The sequence below is a fragment of the Candoia aspera genome, chromosome 4, assembly GCF_035149785.1.
Source record: "Candoia aspera isolate rCanAsp1 chromosome 4, rCanAsp1.hap2, whole genome shotgun sequence".
Classification (NCBI taxonomy): Eukaryota; Metazoa; Chordata; class Lepidosauria; order Squamata; family Boidae; genus Candoia; species Candoia aspera.
Genome location: NC_086156.1, coordinates 107,609,482 through 107,631,200, shown reverse-complemented (window position 1 = coordinate 107,631,200; position 21,719 = coordinate 107,609,482). Strand labels below are relative to the sequence as shown.

The window sequence follows — 21,719 nt, the reverse complement described above, 5'->3', positions numbered from 1 at the left end:
TCATAGATCTTACATTCCAGGTTCCAATGGTGTGTTGATCCTTAGAACATCGGATTCGCCGTTCACCACCAGCACTGTCGGCCGCTAGCCGTCCTTTCGGCTTTGAGCTAGCTTCGTCATCACGTCTGGGGCTAGTTGAGCTCATCCTCTGTTCCTCCCCAGTAGCATTTTGACCATCTTCCGACCTGGGGGTCTCATCTTCCGATGGTATACTGACATATCTCTGGTTGTACTGATCCATTTAGTTTTTACGGCAAGAATACTGAGGTGGGTTGCCATTACCTTCCCCAGGGATCGCATTTAGTCTGACCTCTCTGTCATGACCTTCCCGTCTTGGGTGGCCCTTCACAGTTTAGCTCATGGCATCATTGAGGTGCTCAAGCTCCAGCACCACGACAAGGTAACGATCCTTTGCTGAAGAAAATGGAGCTTAGATGAAGAGATATTAAAGGAATAGGAAAGGAAATAATTTTATTAATGAAATCCAGTTTCTTCTTTTTTAATATTTATATTCAATGATAAAAAAAAGTACTTAGGATAACAGTCCAATTAAAACACTACCTAATTATTGTCAATGTTATATTAGCTCAGTGTCACTGTAAACATTTCACTTATACAAATTTAATGAGGATCTTAAAAAAAAATAAATTCTTTGGTTTCTTTTTCTAATGACTCTCTACAGTACATGTAGATCATAAAAGCAGGTATCTCTGAAGCATAAATTGAATGCAATAACATACAAGTAGGAGAGGATGTCACAACTGGAAGGCACAGCACATTCCAGTCCCAGAAATCTGCAACCTGATTTCATTTTCATTTTTTTACTTATCCATTTTTCAATGTTTTTATCACCACCCATCTCCACCAAAAGGGGGACTCTGGGTGGTTTACAGTAAAATTTACAATTAAAACTTAAAGCATATGTCATGATCACCGTTGCGATGCTTGTGACATCACAACGGTTCGCATGACAATACAGGGAATTGGGTACCGGGCGGATTAAGGGAAAAGGCAACTAGCTAACAAAAGAGAGCAACAGGTGCTGGCAACAAAGTATCAACTCTAGCCAGAGGCGCGGAAGAGAGAGATACAATGTTGCAAAGAAGGTAATTGACAAGACCAGACCACGAGGCGCGCCCGAGCTGTCAAAAAGATTACAGACCTGATCGCCCGGCAATGAACCATCACTGGCCGGGAAAACAGTCAAGGAAACGCCCGAAGCACAGGAGGGGCTCCACGACCCCTCACCTACCGGCAACGGAACCAGCGGGGCTCGGGGCACACCTGGAGTAAGAAGGGGTGGAGCGCTGACCGGTGCGGGCTATTTAAATCCCATTCCGGCGCGCTCCACTCATTATCAGCTGTTCTAAGGGCATGCATTCTATACTCAAATAAAACCAGAACCTAAGCCCATACTAGTGTTGGTGGTTTTACTGGGTAGCAGGCAGAGCCTGACATAAAGCTGAGAGTCACCAAACCAAAATCGCCAAGCTCCACTGGACGAAATTTTTTCTGCAGGAGAGACCATCTGGTGAAAACCGGAAACGGGGACAGCGATGGAGCCAGCACTTCGCACCAGAGGCGTGAAGGATGGCCCGCAAGATGCAGAGGCGACCTGACAGTGGCTGGAGACAGCATACCCGAAAGGGGACACAGACACCCTCCCTGTCCACACCGCACCCCAGTTCCAGACCTGGAGCTCCAACTCAGATGGGAGATCCCCGGCGGAAGACGAAGTTGGGGACCAGCAACTCCTCACTTGGGCCGGCAGAGCAGGACCCTGGATGGGAACACCCTACTCCACCTGGAGGCTCCGCTACCCCCAAACGCCCTTGCAGGAAGGCGCAAGACTATGTACTGGATAGCATCTGGCAGCACCGACGTCGGACGACCAGGGTACGCCAGACAGGGTCACGGCCCTGGAAGCAAGGGTACGATAGCTTGAGCACCTGCTCCTGTCCCCCACATCGACAGATGAGGACATGACCCTGAAAGCCAAGGTACGAGACCTGGAACATATGCTCCAGTCTCTAGCAACAATCATCAGTGAGCGCTCCAAGACTGAGGTGGCACAGGGGGTAAGAGGGGATCGGGGCAGCATACCCACACCGCCAACAACCCCGAGTGGAAGGGGCCAAGCATGAGACTCTGTCGCAGGGATTTGCGGCCCCAGGCCAGTGGGAGCCATCCCTTACCACCCACAGGTAGGGGACCTGCAAATTGGGAGGGTCACCAAAGACTTCCCCGTACAATTTGACGGGAACCCTACAAAACTGTCCTTCTTTCTAACAAATGCGAGGGACTACATGGCCCAATACGGCCATTGCATCAACACAGAAGCTGCTAAAATCTCGATGGTGGCCACCGAGCTCCAAGACAGGGCCGCGGACCAGTACGTGCAGATGTCCGAGTCTGGAGCCCCAGCCTTGGCCAATTTCCATGACTTCTTCGCCGAGTTGAAGCATTACTTTGAGGAACCCCTGGTGAAGGAAAGGGCCAAGTGCACACTTCAAGCGCTACGCCAGGGAAGAAAACCGGTGGCCGACTACACCCTCAAATTCAAGGTCCTCACAGGCAAAATCACGGAATGGTCTGAGGCCACCCTGATCGACATGTTCAAGTGTGGCCTCAACCGGAAGGTGCTTCAATAGGCACTCTACAGGGATGACCCAGCCTCCCTTCACAGGTGGATTTAACTAGCTGGAAAAGCGGAGCATGCTCAGCGCACGTTCCTGCTCGCAACCGCAGATGACAAAATCCCGCCCAGCACAAGAGGACCAGTCCCACAGTCAGGCCCAATCTGGCACTCAGACCAACAACGGAGGCTTGCCTGCGGGCAGTGTACCAGGTGCGGGAAAATGGGCCACCGAGCGGCGGACTGTTTCACAAACAGAACAATGGATCGCCTGCCCAGACCCACACTGAAGACAATGCACAAGCCATCCAACCCCCCCCAGATGGCTGACAGGAGCATTAGCAACCCTGGACAAGGACATGGACACCTCCCTCTCAGGGGACGTGATCGACGCCCAAGAACAGCCGGTGGAAAATGCTCCCCACCTGCTCTAAGCAGTGCCACTGGGCAGGTGGTGAAGAAGGGGCACAACAACCCCAGGGTGAGTGACGATTGCTCCATCCTGGCAGGGACAATTGAGTTCTCTTACGGCCCTAGACCCATTGCGGCCGAAGCTATGGTGGATTCTGGGTGCTCCAGAAATCTGATCCACCCGGACATTGTCACTGCACTAAAACTGCCTTGCTTCCCCCTCCCTAAACTGCTGGCATTCCATCAACAAGACGGTTCTACAGCGGGGGGGAGACCGGCCACCCAGAGGACTGGAATGGTCACCCTGACAATGGGCACCCACAAGGAATCAATAAACTTTGTGGTGACCCAGATAGGGAAACCCATAATAGTGCTGGGGATCCCCTGGCTAGCACGCAACAACCCACACATAGACTGGAGGACACGCTCCATCGAGTTCAAAGACGGGGTCTACAAGGCACCGACACCATACAAACCATCTGCTTCGATGGTGGGGAGGGCAGAAGTCGTTGACTACACCCACGAACCCCCCCCCCCCGAAGGACTGCCGGAGGAATATGCAGACTTTGCAGATGTCTTTGGAGAAGAGGAGGCGGACCAATTACCCCCCCACCGCAAGATGGACTGCACAATTGAACTGCTGCCAGATGTCCCATTACCCAAGCGCAAGATCTACCCCATGACCCAGAGAGAATTAGCGGCGCTGCAGGAATTCTTGGATAAAAACCTCTCCAGGGGCTTCATAGAATCAGCAAACTCGCCAGTTGGAGCACCCGTCCTATTTCGGGAAAAGAAGGATGGCACCCTGAGACTATGCACCGATTACCATGGATTAAATTCCGCTTCCCTATCCAACAAATACCCCCTGCCCCTCGTAAAGGACATGCTAGCACACCTGTCAAAGGGAAGGGAGTTTTCCAAACTTAACTTCCGCAAGGCGTATTACAGAATCCGCATCAGGGAGGGGGACGAGTGGAAAACAGCATTCAACTGCCCCTTGGGCTCCTTCCAATACAAGGTACTGCCATTCAGTCTTGCGGGGGCCCCGGGGGTCTTCATGCAACTCATCAATGAGGTACTGCATGGACACCTATTCTAGGGCGTACTGGTTTACCTGGATGATGTCCTCATCTACACAAGTATGAAGACGGAACACGAGAGGTTGGTGAGGCAAGTCCTCACTAAGCTAGGGAAAGCCAAACTCTACGCTAAGATGTCCAAGTGTGAATTCCACAAATTGTGCTTGGACTACCTAGGGTACAGAATCTCTGACAAAGGCGTAGAAATAGACCTCATGAAGGTCCAGGCAGTTTTGAGCTGGGAACGCCCACGCACCAGGCACCAGCTTCAAAGCTTCCTCGGGTCTGCGGATTTCTATAGGTCCTTCACAAGGGGGATCGTGGAAATCGCCCTACCCTTAACTGATTTGCTCAAGACCAAGGGCATCAGGGAGACGCGCAAGGTAAAAAACCCGGGGGCCGTACTTAATTGGACTCCTGCCTGTCAAACCGCATTTGACAGGCTAAAAGCGCTGTTCACAGCGGAGCCAATCCTAGCTCACCCGGACCCCGAATGACCTTTTGTGGTGCAGGTGGATGCCTCTGACTTCTCTGTAGGCACCATCCTGCTGCAAAAGGATTCTGCGGGAATCCTGAAGCCATGCGCCTACCTCTCGAGGAATTTCTCGGAGACAGAGAGGTGCTGGCATGTATGGGAAAAGGAAGCATTTGCAGTTAAAGCAGCGCTGGAGGCTTGGCGTCAACTTTTGGAAGGGACGACTTGCCCGTTTGAGGTCTGGACAGACCACCACAACCTCGAGGCGCTCCGTACGCCCCGGCGCCTCAGTCCCAAGCAAATATGATGGGCTCAGTTCTTCAGCCGGTTCAACTTCCAGCTGAAGTTCATACCAGGCAAAAATAACTTCCTGGCAGACGCACTCTCCCGACTGCCCCAGGATGCGGAGCCTATCTCCGACATTGTAGGGACACTGCTTTCCGATTCCCAGCTGGGTATGGCAGTGGTCACCTGGGATCGCACTCGGGGACAGTCTGCCCCCCCCCACAAACAGCTACGATGCAACCCGCCCCTAGATGCAGGCAACCTCTACTACCAAGGGGGCTACAGGCAGATTTCATAACGGCATTGAAATCTGACCCCTGGCTCCTCGCCAACCCCAACAAGGTCACCATGGACCAGGACCTCGCATGGCCGGAGGGAAGGCTATATGTACCCGAATCACAATGGCAGGCGATCCTCAACAGATTGCATGACAGCAAACAGGCTGGCCACTTCGGGTTCCTGAAAACCCTTCACCTGACTCAGAGACAGTTTTGGTGGCCCTCGCTGAGGAAGGACGTCAAGATGTATGTGGCATCCTGCCCAGGGTGCACTATGGCCAAGCGGCCAGCTGGCAAACCCCAGGGGCTGCTGCAACCCGTAGCTAAACCCTCCCACCCTTGGGATGAAATCTCAATGGACTTCATAGTCGACTTACCGCCCAGCCAAAAGAAAACAGTCATTTGGGTGGTAAGAGACTACTTTTCAAAACAAGCGCATTTCATCCTCTGCGCCTCGATCCCGTCAGCCCAACAGCTGGTGAAACTGTTCCTAGTCCACGTGTACTGCCTACACGGATGCCCCTTCCACTTGGTGACTGATAGGGGCACACAATTTACCTTGAGGTTTTGGTGGGCTTTTTTCAAACTGATAGGTACCCAGCAAGCCCTGTCAACCTCCTGACATCCCCAGATGGACGGATCCACAGAGATCCTTAATGCCACACTGGAGCAATTCCTCTGCTCCTACATAAACTATCACCAAGACGACTGGGTAGACCTCCTCCCATTTGCAGAGGTCACATACAACAACACGATACACCAAAGCACCGGAAAAAAAACCCTTTGGGGTGGTGTCGGGTCGGGAGTTCGTCCCCATTCCTGAACTACTTCAGCCTCGGTCCCCAACAGTGGCCGCCTGTGATTGGGGTGAGAAAATCGCAGATTCCTGGCCGGTCATCAAGGACGCACTTAAAGAGGCACAAACAGCATACAAATCACAAGCGGACAAACACCGGCACCAGCAACCAACATTTCAGGTGGGGTACATGGTCTATCTATCCACCAGATTCATAAAATCGCTGCAATTGTCAAAGAAGCTGGCCCCCAAGTTTATTGGACCATTCCAGGTGACACAAATCGTGAACCCAGTCATGGTGCGCTTGGACCTGCCCCATAATCTAAAGAGACTGCACCCAGTATTTCACTGCAGCTTACTCAAGCCAGCAAGTGATCCCTCCCGGTGGCACCCACGCACGCCCCCCCCCCACCAGTGATGATAGATGGGCAGCAACACTTTGAAGTAAAGGAGGTGCTTGACTCCCACAAGCGGCGGGGCTCCCTCCAATACCTTGTAAAGTGGAAACACTTTCCACACCCTGAGTGGGTCACTGCCTGTGATGTCCAGGCTCCCGACCTGATCCACACCTTCCACACCACCTACCCCTCCAAACCTGTGGCTTAACCTTCCCGAAGGGGGGCAGTATGTCATGATCACTGTTGCGATGCTTGTGACATCGCAACGGCTCACATAACAATACAGAGAAATGGGTACCGGGCGGATTAAGGGAAAAGGCAACTAGCTAACAAAAGAGAGCAACAGGTGTTGGCAACAAAGTATCAACTCTAGCCAGAGGCGCAGAAGAGAGAGATACAATGTTGCAAAGAAGGTAATTGACCAGACCACGAGGCACGCCCGAGCTCTCAAAAAGATCACTAACCTGATTGCCCGGCAATGAGCCATCACCAGCCGGGAAAACAGTCAAGGAAATGCCCGAGGCACATGAGGGGCTCCATGACCCCTCACCTACTGGCAACGGAACCAACGGGGCTCAGGGCGCACCCGGAGTAAGAAGGGGTGGAGCGCTGACCGGCGCGGGATATTTAAATCCCATTCCGGCGTGCTCCACTCACTCTCAGCTTTTCTAAGGGCATGCATTCTATACTCAAATAAAACCAGAACCTAAGCCTACACTAGTGTCTGTGGTTTTACTGGGTAGCAGGCAGAGCCTGATACATATGAAATACAGTAGAATCAGCCAAATAGAAATAGAAATAATGTAAGTATAAAATCTGAGTAGCAATGACATCTGGTTCAGTGGGGAGGAACTATTGCCCTTCCCATCCCAGGCGAGGCAGCAGAGCCAGGTCTTCAACTTCTTCTGGAAGGCCGGGAGTGAAGGGGCCTGCCTCACCCCTTTCTATACCTACATAATTCCTACGTAATTCCTACCCCTACCATGTTATACTCTATTACTACCCTCTATTCCCTACCATTTCCTTTTTCCTCCTCTTTTTGTCTTCATGAAGAAATGGAGAACAGAAACAGACTAGGGTTTTAATGCTGCCTTGTCATAAGATGCTGCTTGTTACACATTCCCACCCGCCCCACTTCTTTAATCAACCTCTCCACTCTGCAAGAGGGGTGAAAAGAAAAACAAAACAAAACAAAGGAAGAAGGAAAGCCAAGCAGTCTCTGTACGTAATCTCCCTGTGTCCGACCAAGCTTTTTCCTCCCCCCTCGCAGTGTGAAGAGATTGGAGAGAGGGATTACAATAGGATTAGCAGGCATACAATGGGGAAGACACTGGGTGTCTGCATAGTTCACTTGAGGCTCCTGGCTGCAAGCAACCTATGGTCTGCCAGTGCCCTTGCATTCCTTTTCATGTGCATTCCTTGGTATCCCACAGTCACATGGGAACCACAATGAGGAGGCATGGAAGTCAGCAATATCCAATCACCACCAAAGGATAAGACAGATCCTGAAGAGCCAGGTAAGTGGGAGAACAAGATCCATGCCAATAAAATGTATGCCCTGACAGTCATCAGATCCCCTGCTGCTAAAGAAGGACATGGGGGCTGCCAATGTGAAGTCCCGGAAGCTCCTCAAAATGTATGGAGGTATCCAGCCCAAGTCCGACACCAGAGACTGTAAGACTGTACACCAGCCAGAAAGAGGGCACGAGGCTTTAGAGCCATACTTTGTAAAAAAACCCTGAGGATTGTCTTCTGAGTTTGGGAGCTTCTGCACAGACCTGAGTGCTGGGTGCTGTGGAAATGGAGCCACCCTGGGGTGTCTCCACTGTCTTTATTAAGGGGCTCCTGACAGCCTATGGGAGATGGGCTATCATCTTGCTTGCTATGTTCTGATTTTTCTTTCTTTATATTATGCTGTTTATGCTTCTGTTTAATCTGTCTAAACTATATTCTGTTTAATCTGTTTGCTTAATTAACAATAAAGCTTAAAATCTCTCGATTCACTGGTGTGTTTATTGTCTCTGGATCTAAAAGAACCAACTGTCTGAGCACCTGATCACTTCTTGGAAACTTGGTAGAACAATGGCTGCTGAAATTTTGACTTAGTGGTATCTGGAGGGTAATATGTGGTAAATCTATGTCTTAAACTACTACTTTAAGATCTTTTCCATTTCTAATCATGCCATAAAAATAGGAAATGAATCAAAGAAATGAACTTGACTGGGAAATGGATCATGATGGCTCAGGAGTATTTCTCCATCCTTCATCTGTTGTGATTCAATTTGTGATTCTTTCCCTGGATCCTTCAAAGCTTTTTTTGGCTGGGTGTAAAGTTGGGCTCTGAGTACCTTTGAAGGATGACTGAGTTTAACAAATAGCTGCTGCCTAATGCTCAGACTCCTTGATTCTATCAATCAAGCACTCAAGAAAGCAAAATAGATACCTCCTCTATTTTGGAAAATAAGTTTTCAGATGAATTGAAAACATAAAAGAATATGCGAACAGCTGTGAAGCTAGCTTAGCATCTAACTCACACCACTTTTCATAAATCTTATCAGAACTTTACCATGACAATCCATGAAGGATGGCTTCCTCCTGGCTTTCTCACACCCTAAATCGCCCCCTCGCTTTGATGTTTCCTTTCATTAAGACAATGGCTTTGCTTGAAGTAGATAGTTGAAGGGCAGGAAGTATTCTGAGAGCTACATTTTATGAACATTTATGACTGCATCATCATATGAATATGTATGTATGCATTGTTTTTCCCTTCCCCTTTTCTGAAATGTTTAAATATCAGGGCATTTCTTTTGTTTGCAGGGGTGTTGATCACTATCCTTTTGGTGGGGTCCCCTCCAGTATGCACCATTTTTTAAAAAACTGCAGGGAGCTTTGATATATATATACACACACACACACACACACACACACATATATATATATACACACACACACACACACACACACATATATATATATATATTTGGGGGGTGTCCTATATTTTGATTTCACAACTCCAATGCAGGTACCTTCAAAGAGCTATATAATATTTCACCCCGTTCACAAATTAAAGGGCTTTCCCCCACTTCTGGAGTAGTTAGACTTTTATTCCATATCAGTGTTAAATAGTGTCACCAGTTATCTGAACCTGGCATGAATAAGTAGCCAATGAATTTGACCAACTTATTATAGTATATAGATACTAATAATATAAAAATGACACTTCTAGGTGAAATGCTACATATTCAGCATATAAATAATGAATGTAGATGAAGTGGACACTGTGGAGTACACAGAAAAATAAGAAGTTGGGAATACTTATTTTAATTATTTCTTTATTAGATTTATTTCAGCTACCCAACTCCAACAGCATGACTCTGGGAAGTGTACAGAACTCAGTAAAACACACACATAGAGAGAGACACACACACAAACCTGCATATACAACTAAAACAAAGCAAACCAATGAAACGGCTATCAATCTGTGGAAAACACTATTCATCCTGAATAGTGGAAAAGGAGGAAAAGGAAAAGGAGGAAAAAGATAGGCCTAAACAGCCTTTTTAAAGAGCTGCAGTGTCAGGGCCAACTCTATCTTAGAGGTTAATGCCAATGAGAAAGCTTACAAGATGACATTGTTTAAGGGAAGGAACCCTGACTAAATCCTTTCTATCAGAGGCTGTCTGTCACACAGGGACATTCCTCTCCAAGGTGTTAAATGCCATCTGAAGAAAAACACCAGGTTGCCATCAAATGTAGTTAAGAATGCCTTTCTTACCAGGCGTTGATACTCTAGGCAGTTTTTTTTCTCTTTCTTTTATCAATTCATGATAAATACATACTAAAACTACCTAACTATGCCAAAACTCTATACTCTAAACATAACAGTGGGGTACATCAAAGACATCTAGAGATGGGTATCTACCTACCTGAACTCCAAATCTCACCATTCAGCTTGGTGTAGAAGGGTTTTAGAATTGGAATCTTACAATAACCCATGCATAACCAGAAATAATAAAACATCCATAATAAAAGATTGCCATCAACACCCCCAAAATGCAAAGTCCCAAGGCTTTCAAAGGTCTTTCTCCTGAAGCATGATCCTATTTCTAGTGCTTATAGCAATGGGACCTGTCTTCAGGATCTAACAGACTCCTTTGGGGTAAGGTACACACTAAGGTCATTTTTAATCTTATTTTCTCCTTAGGTGTTTCCTGTTGTTCAGTTCAGGCCTCAGTACAAGAATATAAATTTTGGGGGAAAAGATGCAGAACAATAAGCTAGCACTGGATGCCAGGATGGAAAAGATCTCCACGGCCACGATGTATTTGCCCTTGGTGCTTAAATATGTTGGAACAAAGGACACCCAGACACTGCAGAAGACCAACATGCTGAAGGTGATAAACTTGGCTTCATTGAAACTGTCAGGCAGGTTCCTGGCCAGGAAGGCCACCATGAAGCTGATGGTAGCCAGAAAGCCCAGAAAGCCCAGGACACTGTAAAACAGGGTGACCGATCCTTCATTACACTCCAGGATAATTTCTTCAGTCAGGGAGTACATGTCAACATCTGGAAAGGGTGGAGTGGTTACCAACCACACACTGTAAATCAAGGCTTGAATAAAGGAGCAGGAAAGAACAATGGAGCTGGCCAGGTGTTTCCCAGACCATTTTCTCATCCCAGCTCCTCGTGTAGTGGCCATGAAAGCGAGGACCACAATGATGGTCTTGGCCAAAACTGAGGAAATGGCTACAGAGAAGATGATGCCGAAAGCTGTTTGTCGAAGAAGGCACATAAGCTTTGTGGGTTGTCCGATGAAGAGCAAAGTGCTCAGGAAAGAAAGCAAGAGGGAAAGGAGGAGAACATAGCTGAGGTTCCGGTTGTTGGCTTTGACTATTGGAGTCTCCCTGTGTTTAATGAAGAGATGAAGCACCAAAGTTGTGAGGAACGTTAAAAAAAGGGCAAAAAGTGTGAGCGTGATTCCCAAAGGTTCTTCGAATTTCAGGAAGCTGATCTCTTTTGGTAGACACACATTCTGGTCCCTGTTGGGATGCTGGTCCTCTGGACATAGAAAACAGTCATCCAAGTCTTTTTTTTTTTTTTTTTAAAGGAAGAAGAACCTATTTAATACACAACAGCTGTACGCATAGTAAGTATACAATACATTTATATATGGAAGTCTCAGTTGTGAAAAGGAAATGAGACAATGAAAAGCAATAATAAAGACCACAGGATGACATTTAGAAGAACCTGAATAAATCATTATCCGTGGCTATCACCAAATACTGCTGTTCTTTCTCCTTTTCATTTAAGTACCTAAAATACTTTTGCTAATTGTTTTGTTTCTTTATGTCATGATAAAAAGATACAATCAATCCAGATTCTACATTTCATTACACTATATCTATTTTTTTTTCTTTTTCTTTTAATTGTTGTTCTGTAGTGTTGCTGGATTTAACTACCAAGGTGGGTACAAAGTAAACTTGCCCCACAGTCACCCAAATAATCACAGAAACATGAGTGTAACTCCAGCCTTAAATCTTTGGGTCCCAATGTCTGGTGTGAGTATATAAGATGTATCAAGACATCATAGTGCACTTTCTGACTTTTGCCCTCTCCCACAGGCACTTCGTGACTCTTTCTAAACAGTATGAGAACATGTGAATATAGTGAAAGTGAAAAGAAAGTAAGACCCATAATTTGCTCTTCAAACTCCATGACCTCCCAAAGACTGAGTTTTCGATCACCACTTTTAATGATGCCTCAAGATTTTGGGAAAGATACAAAGCTCACAGGTTGTGCATGAGTACATTTTTATACAAGAATTCTTACTCTTTATATGAGAAATCTTCCCCTCTGGGCAGCGATGGCAACTGTAGCAGCAAAACGGTTTCCCTTCAATCTTTGTCTGCCTGTAACCAGGATTGCAATGGGCATTGCACAGAGAAAGAGGGTTTACCTGTCCAGAAATATGGGAGGAGAAACTTTTATCCTTCCTGAAACAGAGGTTTCTATTATCTATCTCCAGTTTATACAGGCGTTCTTTAGAAAAAATATTAATTTTCCGAGGTCTGGGATAGAGCTGTGCAATGAAAGAAATTCAAACAGCTGATGAAGTGATGAGCACAGGTGAGTGCATACATCACAATTGTCAACAACCCCTTGAGGAAGTTGGATATTCCTCCCAAAAGAGGTGTATTTGATTTAATAAGTAACCCAGAGATGTGACCTCATTTTCCCCTTCAGATCAGTACCTTAGCAGATTCCTAGGTTGGAACAACAACAACAACAACAACAATAACAACACAAAACAACAACAACAAATGGATTGCCTTATTGCTGAAATTTCACTGAGTTGTATAATAATCCACATAAGGTGACTTTGCCAAACTTGAAGGGTAGTTGCATCTGGCTATTAATTGTGTTCTTTCAATAGAGAAATGCCCCAAATATTGTTGATCCCCAATTTTTCCCTTTGTACTCCAGCAAATCTTTGACAAAGCACATAAATGTGAGCAAACATCAGCCTGTTCTAGGCAGATTGTGTTATAATGAAATTAAATTAAGAAGATGAAAAAGAATTTTAAAATGGTAGAATGGGAAGAAATGGGACATTTCACATGTGCAGATATAAACAACTTAATATGAGCTCTACCTGGTTGAAAGCCCTGGGCCATTTGATTGCATCTTCAGAAATGGTGAATACTTTGCCAGGGTCATTCTGTGGTCTCATTCTTCCAACTTTGACTCTACCGAAGGACTGATTTGGAAATGTGATCCAATTCATAATATCAAATCCTGCTATTAGTTCCCCTTTTGAATTAAATGAAAGCATTTCGCCAACACTGTTGTTAAATGAAACGCTTCTCAAGTAGTGGTGAAGCTACATGAAAATGAGGTCAACAAATCATCATCCTCATCATCAGCATCCTACTAAATAAATACATTTGAAAACAAATTGAAAGTCAAAGACTTTCTCTCTGTAAAAGATGTAGTCTGGCATACAGGATTAAACAGCCAATTTCAATTTGTTCTTTACAGTCTTCCTTTTGGAGATTCTACCACTGTTGATGTAGACAATGCAAATTTTCGTTGCAGTGATTGTTGTACTGGATTATATGGAATTATTTCCAGGCTGGGTTGCTTACTTTAAGCAAATTGAATTTCCTAATCTGGGTACAGAAATAGTAACAGAATCTCTAGAATACTTTTCTCCATTGCTTTCTAGGAGAATGCATGTTCCTTCACTGGCAGGAACAATGAAATATTTATATAACGTTGATCATAACCTTTTCCATCCAGTTAGGTTGCAGTAAACATTTCACAAGTAAAATAAAAAGGAATAAGCTCTTCTTGAGTTAACTCAATATTTGTGATGGAATGTGAGGGCGACGCTGGGGAAGAGAGGGAAGAGAAGCTGCTAAGGAGCAATCAGATAAAAGGAAAGGGGGTCCCCGAGAGGGTAACGGTCTAAAGAATGAACTTAGGAGAGACCTGCCCTGAATACTCTATTGATAAATAGGGAGGACAGGAGATTGTACTTTCAGCCTTGTAAGACTCTTGCCAGCCCTTCCAGGTAAACCAGACAGGACAAATGGCAAGATGAACTAACTCAACTTTATTGTAACAGAATCTTTCAAGTCCGAAAGTAAAAATCTCCCACCCTCCCTATTTATCACTTGAGTGTTCAGGGAGGGTCTTTCCAAAGTTTCTCCTTTAGACCGTTACCCTCTCTCGGAATCCCTTTCTTTTTTTCTGATCATTCCCTTGGCAGCATCTCTTCCGTCTGTTCCCCACACATTTTGCCCACACATTCCATCACAATATTTTCTGAAAAAGGAAACATATCAATATTCAGTGGTTTGCTAGCAGATGAGCAACTTTATGCAAGGCTTCCCTGTTCATCGACCTTGTCAGACCATCAAATGAAGTAAAAAGAAAAGAAAAATCTTAAAAGGAAAGCATAAAAGAAATGAAGCTGATCATCATTATGCCACACCTATTATCTGAATGTCAAAATTCTGAAGTGATGTCAGAATTTGAACCACTGGGTACCATTGCTGGAGTTCGAAAAACTCTGTGTACATGAGATCTTCTGCATTATTGATCTCAGGAAACTACCTGCCAAGGTTGTTGCTTGACAAGCCGCCGTCTCTGCTTATCTTGTCCTGTTCGTTTCTTCATTGTAGGTGAGTGCATAGCATGCAAAGCTTCTGCCACTACATGGACAGCATTATAGATGCTGTAGCTGTGGCTGGTCATGCTCATTTCAAAAATCGACCCAGGAAGCTGCTCCAAGTTCTCCTCTCCAGTGCAGATTTCTTCTGCCATTGTTTCTCCAGTAGCATTAGAGAAAGAACACTGAAATGCCTCTTCCCAGAAATCCCTCGAAAAACCACCTTCCTCTTTATGTGTGAGCTTCCTGTGCTGAAGGAACTGATGGAATCCCAGCACTTCCTCACTGTGAACTGCAAAAGAGAGTGCACCGTGGATGAAGTCAATTGGCCAGCCTCGTTGAAAAGACATTGATGTGAAATCCATCTGGGCTATGAAAATCCATACTATTGACTTCACTAGGATCTCCTCAAATTGAAACATCTGGACCATTACCCTTAAAACCACCATAGTTTGAATTTCACCATGTACAAGTACCACATTAGCAGTTCCTCCCATAATGATTCTTGTAGTTTTCTCTCCCTCCACCACCATTTCAGAGATTTCAGTTGAAAACTTCATTTGTGGAAATGTTTCTATGAAGTCATAGCAGATACCGCCCTGGGCAAACATGGGCAGCTCACTTTGGGCAAATCTCTCCCCGCTGTCATCATCAATTAAAATCACTCCAATCCACGTCCACTGGAAATAGAGCAGCAGCTGGAGAATCCCCTTATATTGTTGTTCGATGTCTGGAAATATCTGGCGAAGGAAAACTCTTTGCTCTATGTCATTCATCATTGGCGAGGACCCATATGCCAACTAAAGAATACAGCCAAGAGTAAAAAAATGTAATTAATTTCAGTACTTTCACCATTTCTGAATTCCTAGGCATGTTCCCAAGCAGTAACGGTTTTTCAGTGCAGACTGTATTGAAATTCAGTGATAATTTGGGGGGTCTGTGAATGTAATGACCACAGATTTACCTACGCAGAAATAAACAGAAGGAACTTTTCTCAGTAGATTATCAGTGACACAAACCCCAAGTAATCTCATATTAATCCATATATATAACACTTCCCTAGGAATAGAAGGACTGAAATTCTCTCCCACCGATTTCCATTGGGTGTGTAAAATGTTGTGCTATTTGAAAGCTTGAACCAACTTTTCATATGTGAATCTGTGCCTAGAGCAGTAGTGGACACCTATTCCTGGACAGACCCTGCATCCATCTCTGAGAACCACAGGATAATGGGACCACGGCCAGAATATTCTGCTTTGTTCTCCCTTAGAAGTGTGTAGGTTTCCTTGACTCTTACAGATGTATTGTACTGTCTGGGAGTGCAGTCTCTAAAATGCCACACACACAATTTCCTTTTCAATTGACGTTACGTAAGTCAGAAAATTGGAACTCAGTGGCATGTGAGATATGGGTTACCCAGCTCTCAGTCATACTTCTATTGCTAAGGAGAACCAAGAATGATTTCTTCATTCTTTTGGCTCATAACCTTGTATCAGCAGTAAATCGAGAAAGCTGTCCCTTGAACAGAACTTGTTCTTGAAGCAGGACCTGTCCCTATACTTCATCCTATCTTCCTAATGGAATCAAAGTCATATCTCAAAAGTGTCGCTTGCTTAATGGTATTGCATGAGGACAACTCACCTGTGGAATCTTGTAGATGCACAAAATGGTTGCCATGAAAGGACACACATCAGCATTTGGTCCCCCAATAACCGCTGCTATATTAGTTTGCACATCACATTTGTAGTTAGGGATAAACTTGCCCCGTGTGGAAAGAAGTTCCAGTGAGGCAAGATACATCCATTTGGCCTTGAAATTGCTGTTCAACACATGAAACCCCAGCGTGGCATTAGGTAAGATCCTTGGACTTTCATTAATGGTCTCTATAGCAAATTGCAAGGCTAGCATATGCTGGTAGTTCTGCGTTATTACACTGCAATGACAAAAATCACCTTACTAATAATTAGATCTTGCATTCTGAAGAAATCACTGTCTCTCAATGGAACAATTTTGATTTTTCTGTTTTTTTTCATCCCATCTTCATTATTACCAATTTATAAATAACTCTATGCAAGGAACATACCTAATACTCCAACATCCTCACAGCAACCCTGTGAGTTGATTTGTGCTGAGAGAGAGTGACTGTCCTAAGGTCACCCAGCTGCCTTTCCTGCCTAAGATGGGACTGGACCTCTCAGTCTCCTGGTTTCTATCCACTAGAGCAAACTGGCACTTTTCTTGGATTTTTTTTTCAATGCCTTGGAGCGTTCTTCTTTCTAAGAATAAATATTTAATATTAATAATACAAGAGTGGAGAGATCTGTACAAATTATTACTTCTGTGTTCATTCGAAATATTCAGTACATTGCTCATTATTCTTACTTGATGTCATATATTATTTGTTTCTCGTTTTCTTCATCTAGAGATATTTATTCAAACCACCTGTAAGCTTTGCCCCTTACACGGATGCAACCAAGCTGTGGAAGCGTGAACTCACCAGCTGGAGTGAGCAGGCTGTTTTTCCTTCCTGGGATTAAGAAATTTGTTGCTGCCTGGCAAGGAAGGTTCAGACAGCCCCACCTTCTCCTTTATGGTAGATTTTGAGTGTTGTGAGCCTGGTGGTTTTCCCACCCAATTGGGCTAGTTTTAGAAATCAGTTGTAGGAAGTTTTTGGCTTTTGAAGGTTGTAGGTTTTTTGGGCAATTGTTGGGGTGATAGCCTCAAGGATGGGGCAGGGTAGGTGCGCCAGCTGTGTTTACAGGGCCTCTTTGAAATCCTCTTTTTACTCTCGCAGAAACTTGGGAAGGCTTTCAAACTATGCAGAGAGCTGCTTCCCTTTCTCTACCTCTCCTGCAATTTTGTGCTGGGGGAGGGGGCTATTTAGGGGGCATTGGACCCCAGCCAGCCACTGAGGGGCATCCCGCAAGCTAGCTCCCCTCTTGGATCTGCCTCTCTTACCCTTTATTGACACACAAAGGGAGCACGTGGCATCCTCTCTTTCCTCCTCTTCTGCCGTGGCTCTGGCTGAGCAGCACAGCACTGCCTGCTTCCCCACCACTGCTGCATTTCCAAACCGCCCTCCTCAGCTGGCACTTTGCAAGCCTCCCTCCTTGCAGGTGCACACACAATCCCCACCCCTGCCCAGTGTCCATGTGTGCTATGGCAGGCCAACCCAATTTCGGAGGTTGGCGGGTTAGTGTGATGGGTCTCAGCAGCGCTTCTGGTTCTAAGGAAGGAGGGAGCACATTCCAAGGAGGTAAGCAGAGGCCCAGCACAGGAGGCAATGGTGGGAAAATTAAGAGATTCAGGATAGCCCCTCCCTAGAGTCTCCCTCGTTATTTCCCCTTAGGTTAGGTAGAATCACTTTAGTCTGGCAAAATTCCGTCAATACGGTGTGAGCAAATAAAGAACTGGAGTTTGAATGGACTGACTCTTCTTCTTTTGGCTGGGCTGGGCCTGACAGTAAGGAAGTTTGGAGATCAGTTGCAGGAAGTTGTGGGCATTTGCAGCTTGTGGATTTGGGGGTTACTTTTGAGCTACTTTTAAGGGCCTGTTGGGCTAAAAAAAATTGGGCATCTGGCAACACTGGGAAGCATGGGTGTGGGTGTGTCAAGAAAGGAGTTAAGCTAGGAAGGCAGCAGAGACATGGAAAGAAAAAGACCTCCAACCCAAAGGCAAGGACCCCAGCTGTGATCTTCAGGCAGCAAGAGAAAACATCAGTCCTTGGAGCTGCAAGGCCAGCTGAGGGGCAGAGCTGAGAGATGGGAAGGAAAAGAGTCCAACTAGAGTCTGCGTAGGGACACAGTGGCAGTGTAGGTTAAACCACTGAGCTGCTGAGCTTGCCAATCAGAAGGTCGGCGGGTCGAATCTGTGTGAGGGGGTGAGCTCCCTGTTGCTAGTCCCAGCTCCTGCCAACCTAGCAGTTCGAAAACATGCAAATGTGAGTAGATTAATAGGTACCGCTTGGGCGGGCAGGTAACGGCATTCCATTGAGTCATGCCGGCCACATGACCATGGAAGTGTCTACGGACAAACGCCGGCTCTTCGGCTTTGAAGCGGAGATGAGCACCGCCCCCTAGAGTCGGACACGACTGGACTGAATGTCAAGGGAAACCTTTACCTCCGTGAACCAAGCCAAGCTCACTGTGAACAGCAGCCCAGGTGCAGCCCTCTAAAAACCAGCTCCAGACAGAGAGGACTGTGATTGCTGGGCAGGGAGAGAGAAAAGCCCATTCACAAGCCTATAAACCAGTGAAAAAGTCTTTTCACAGGCAAAATGGACCGACTGTCTACAGGCTCTGAAGATCTGGGGGGAAAGGAAAGATGTAAAGAGCTCAGAAACAGTTAAGATAGGAAAAACATAGTGCTACAAACACAGGAATAAGAACTAGAGATAGAAATAAGGATAGAGATAGATAGTAGAATAAGATAGGAGTTAAATTTGCTACCATAAAAGAGTTTGGGAAAAACAAATACAGTCTTTGTGTCTGTATTCTGTACCATATTAAGAAAAAAATAATAGATATTTATAATAAAATAGTAATAATAATAATAATAATAATAATAATAATAATAATAATAATACCTTAACAATCTCAGATATGCAGATGATACCACTTTGATGGCTGAAAGTGAAGAGGAACTGAGGAGCCTTATGATGAAGGTGAAAGAAGAAAGTGCAAAAGCTGGCTTGCAACTAAACCTCAAAAAAACCAAGATTATGGCAACCAGCTTGATCGATAACTGGCAAATAGAGGGAGAAAATGTAGAAGCAGTGAAAGACTTTTTATTCCTAGGTGCAAAGATTACTGCAGATGCTGACTGCAGTCAGGAAATCAGAAGACGCTTAATCCTTGGGAGAAGAGCAATGACCAATCTCAGTAAAATAGTTAAGAGCAGAGATATCACACTGACAACAAAGGTCCGCATAGTTAAAGCAATGGTGTTCCCTGTAGTAACATATGGCTGCAAGAGCTGGACCATAAGGAAGGCTGAGAGAAGGAAGATCGATGCTTTTGAACTGTGGTGTTGGAGGAAAATTCTGAGAGTTCCTTGGACTGCAAGAAGATCCAACCAGTCCATCCTCCAGGAAATCAAGCCAGACTGCTCACTTGAGGGAATGATATTAAAGGCAAAACTGAAATACTTTGGCCACATAATGAGAAGACAGGACACCCTGGAGAACATGCTGATGCTAGGGAGAGTGGAGGGCAAAAGGAAGAGGGGCCAACCAAGGGCAAGATGGATGGATGATATTCTAGAGGTGACAGACTCGTCCCTGAGGGAGCTGGGGGTGTTGACGACCGACAGGAAGCTCTGGCGTGGGCTGGTCCATGAAGTCACGAAGAGTCGGAAGATACTAAACGAATAAACAACAAAAATAATAATAATAATAATAATAATAATAATAATAATAATAAATGCTTCACCTCTTCCATAGATGCAAGCAAGCCATAAAGGAATACCATCCAATCTGCGATCCATGTGCAACAAGCATCGTAATACAATTTAATGTTTGGAAGTGTTAATCCACCTTGCTCTTTTGAATCCTGTACAACCTTGAATTTAATCCTGCTCTTAGACCACAGATAGTTTATTGGTGTAAAGAGGTAGTCACCTAATCTCCTGTTATTTAAATGTATTGGAGTCAATGGTAAAATAAAATTCATCTCAAGGTTGGCAATTCTCCCTGACACCTTTTTCCATCCAGTTAAATCTGCTATGGTGTTCTTAATAAGAAGATGCCTTAACTTCTAATTGTTCCCTTGGTCAGCCATTCCTTCTGGGTAACTCTTCTGAGCATGGCCATCTGTTCCTGATTCTTTCAGTGTTCAGGCCTCCTTAGTAAATACTTGAATTAAGCTTCTGTGTTCTGTAACAGACTGAATATTTGAATATTAAAGTGACTAATATTTACTTTGCCGGTGCTGGAACAGAGAAGACTATGAAAGGACTGGAGGTGCCCTTCTGTTACAAGCCTTTTAAGAAAGGATTCATACATGAACCCCTTTGCAAAAAGCTCTGAGTGCAAAAGAGTCAAGAAATTTGAAAATGCCAAAGGATAGCAAGCTGGTTGAAATAGGGATACTTGGATGCAAAAGAAACTTTTACCAGTATTAGGTAAATCCCCACTGCTAAATACTCCCTCAGTTATTAATACCTTAAAAGTCAGTGTAAATCTTTGCTAAATCATAACATGGTAGAATGAGGATTACAAGTTTGATTTAACTATGTTAATAGCTAGAACAAAGGAAAAGATATATGCACGTTTCAATGAATAGATACATAAGTATTTAATGCTGGATTAGTATTATTTTAAAAAAAAACAGGAAAACTCTATCTCAGTGAATCCGTCTGCTCTTGGGATTAACTCTGAGCTTCTTAAAATGTTCTGAATGAATGCTGTTTACTCCAATCACTTGCAAACCAGGATTCAATGGGACTTTCTTCAAGAAGGGAGCAGTTGCTCCATTGTTCCTGTTAAATTCTCCTAGGACTTGCATGACATAAAAATCAGAAGGGGATTTTGATACATAATTGCTCCCCATACTCTGTGTTTCAATGAGTCTCTGAAGTCTCAGTATGGTTTAGTTAGAAGTGTTCTCATCTTTACACTAGGCATACGATGAGAGACAATGATGCAATGATGGCCCCCCATTAATTCATTGGGAAGAACATCACTTGAGCATTAGGCAGGGGCTTGCCAGGAGATGCAATGTGGTCACAAAACAAGGGAAATCCTGAAAGGGCTTACATGATATTGTCAAACACATCAAAAGCGGGATTTATTTCAAAGGTTGCTGGAGTAGAGAACAGGTAGATCTGAGAGAGAATGGCTCCAATGATAAAGTCACCAGTTTGATAATCCTTGTGAAGAATAGAAAGAGGGAGACTTGTAGGGCATTTCACAGGAGAACTGCTACAAACTTCTTCAAACACCAGCATCACTAGTATTGTTGCCACAAACATCACCATCTTGAAGAAAGACCTTTCTTCAAGGTTTCCTGTCACATATACCTATCCTGTTGAGTTGGACATGCTGGCTTGAATAAACAGTTGGATGTCTGTCTGTAAAAATAAATTTAACCAAGCAGATAAAATATTGTCTGTCTCTGTCTTAGGACAGAATGGATTTTAATAGCAGTTATTAGTCTTGGTTCAATGTTTTGCTTTAAGTGTTTGGATTCTC

At 44.8% G+C, this 21,719-nt stretch overlaps 1 protein-coding gene across 1 annotated transcript; it reads right to left on the bottom strand.

Moving 5' to 3' along the window:
• Positions 1 to 10,546: 10,546 nt before the first annotated feature.
• Positions 10,547 to 21,505, bottom strand: LOC134496958 (vomeronasal type-2 receptor 26-like). The gene is made up of 5 exons (XM_063302673.1): positions 21,285 to 21,505; positions 16,172 to 16,463; positions 14,476 to 15,330; positions 12,187 to 12,313; positions 10,547 to 11,442 (listed from the first exon to the last, which is right to left on the bottom strand). Exons 1-5 carry the CDS (start codon positions 21,503 to 21,505, stop codon positions 10,547 to 10,549), a joined length of 2,391 nt encoding a protein of 796 aa, XP_063158743.1.
• Positions 21,506 to 21,719: the final 214 nt, after the last annotated feature.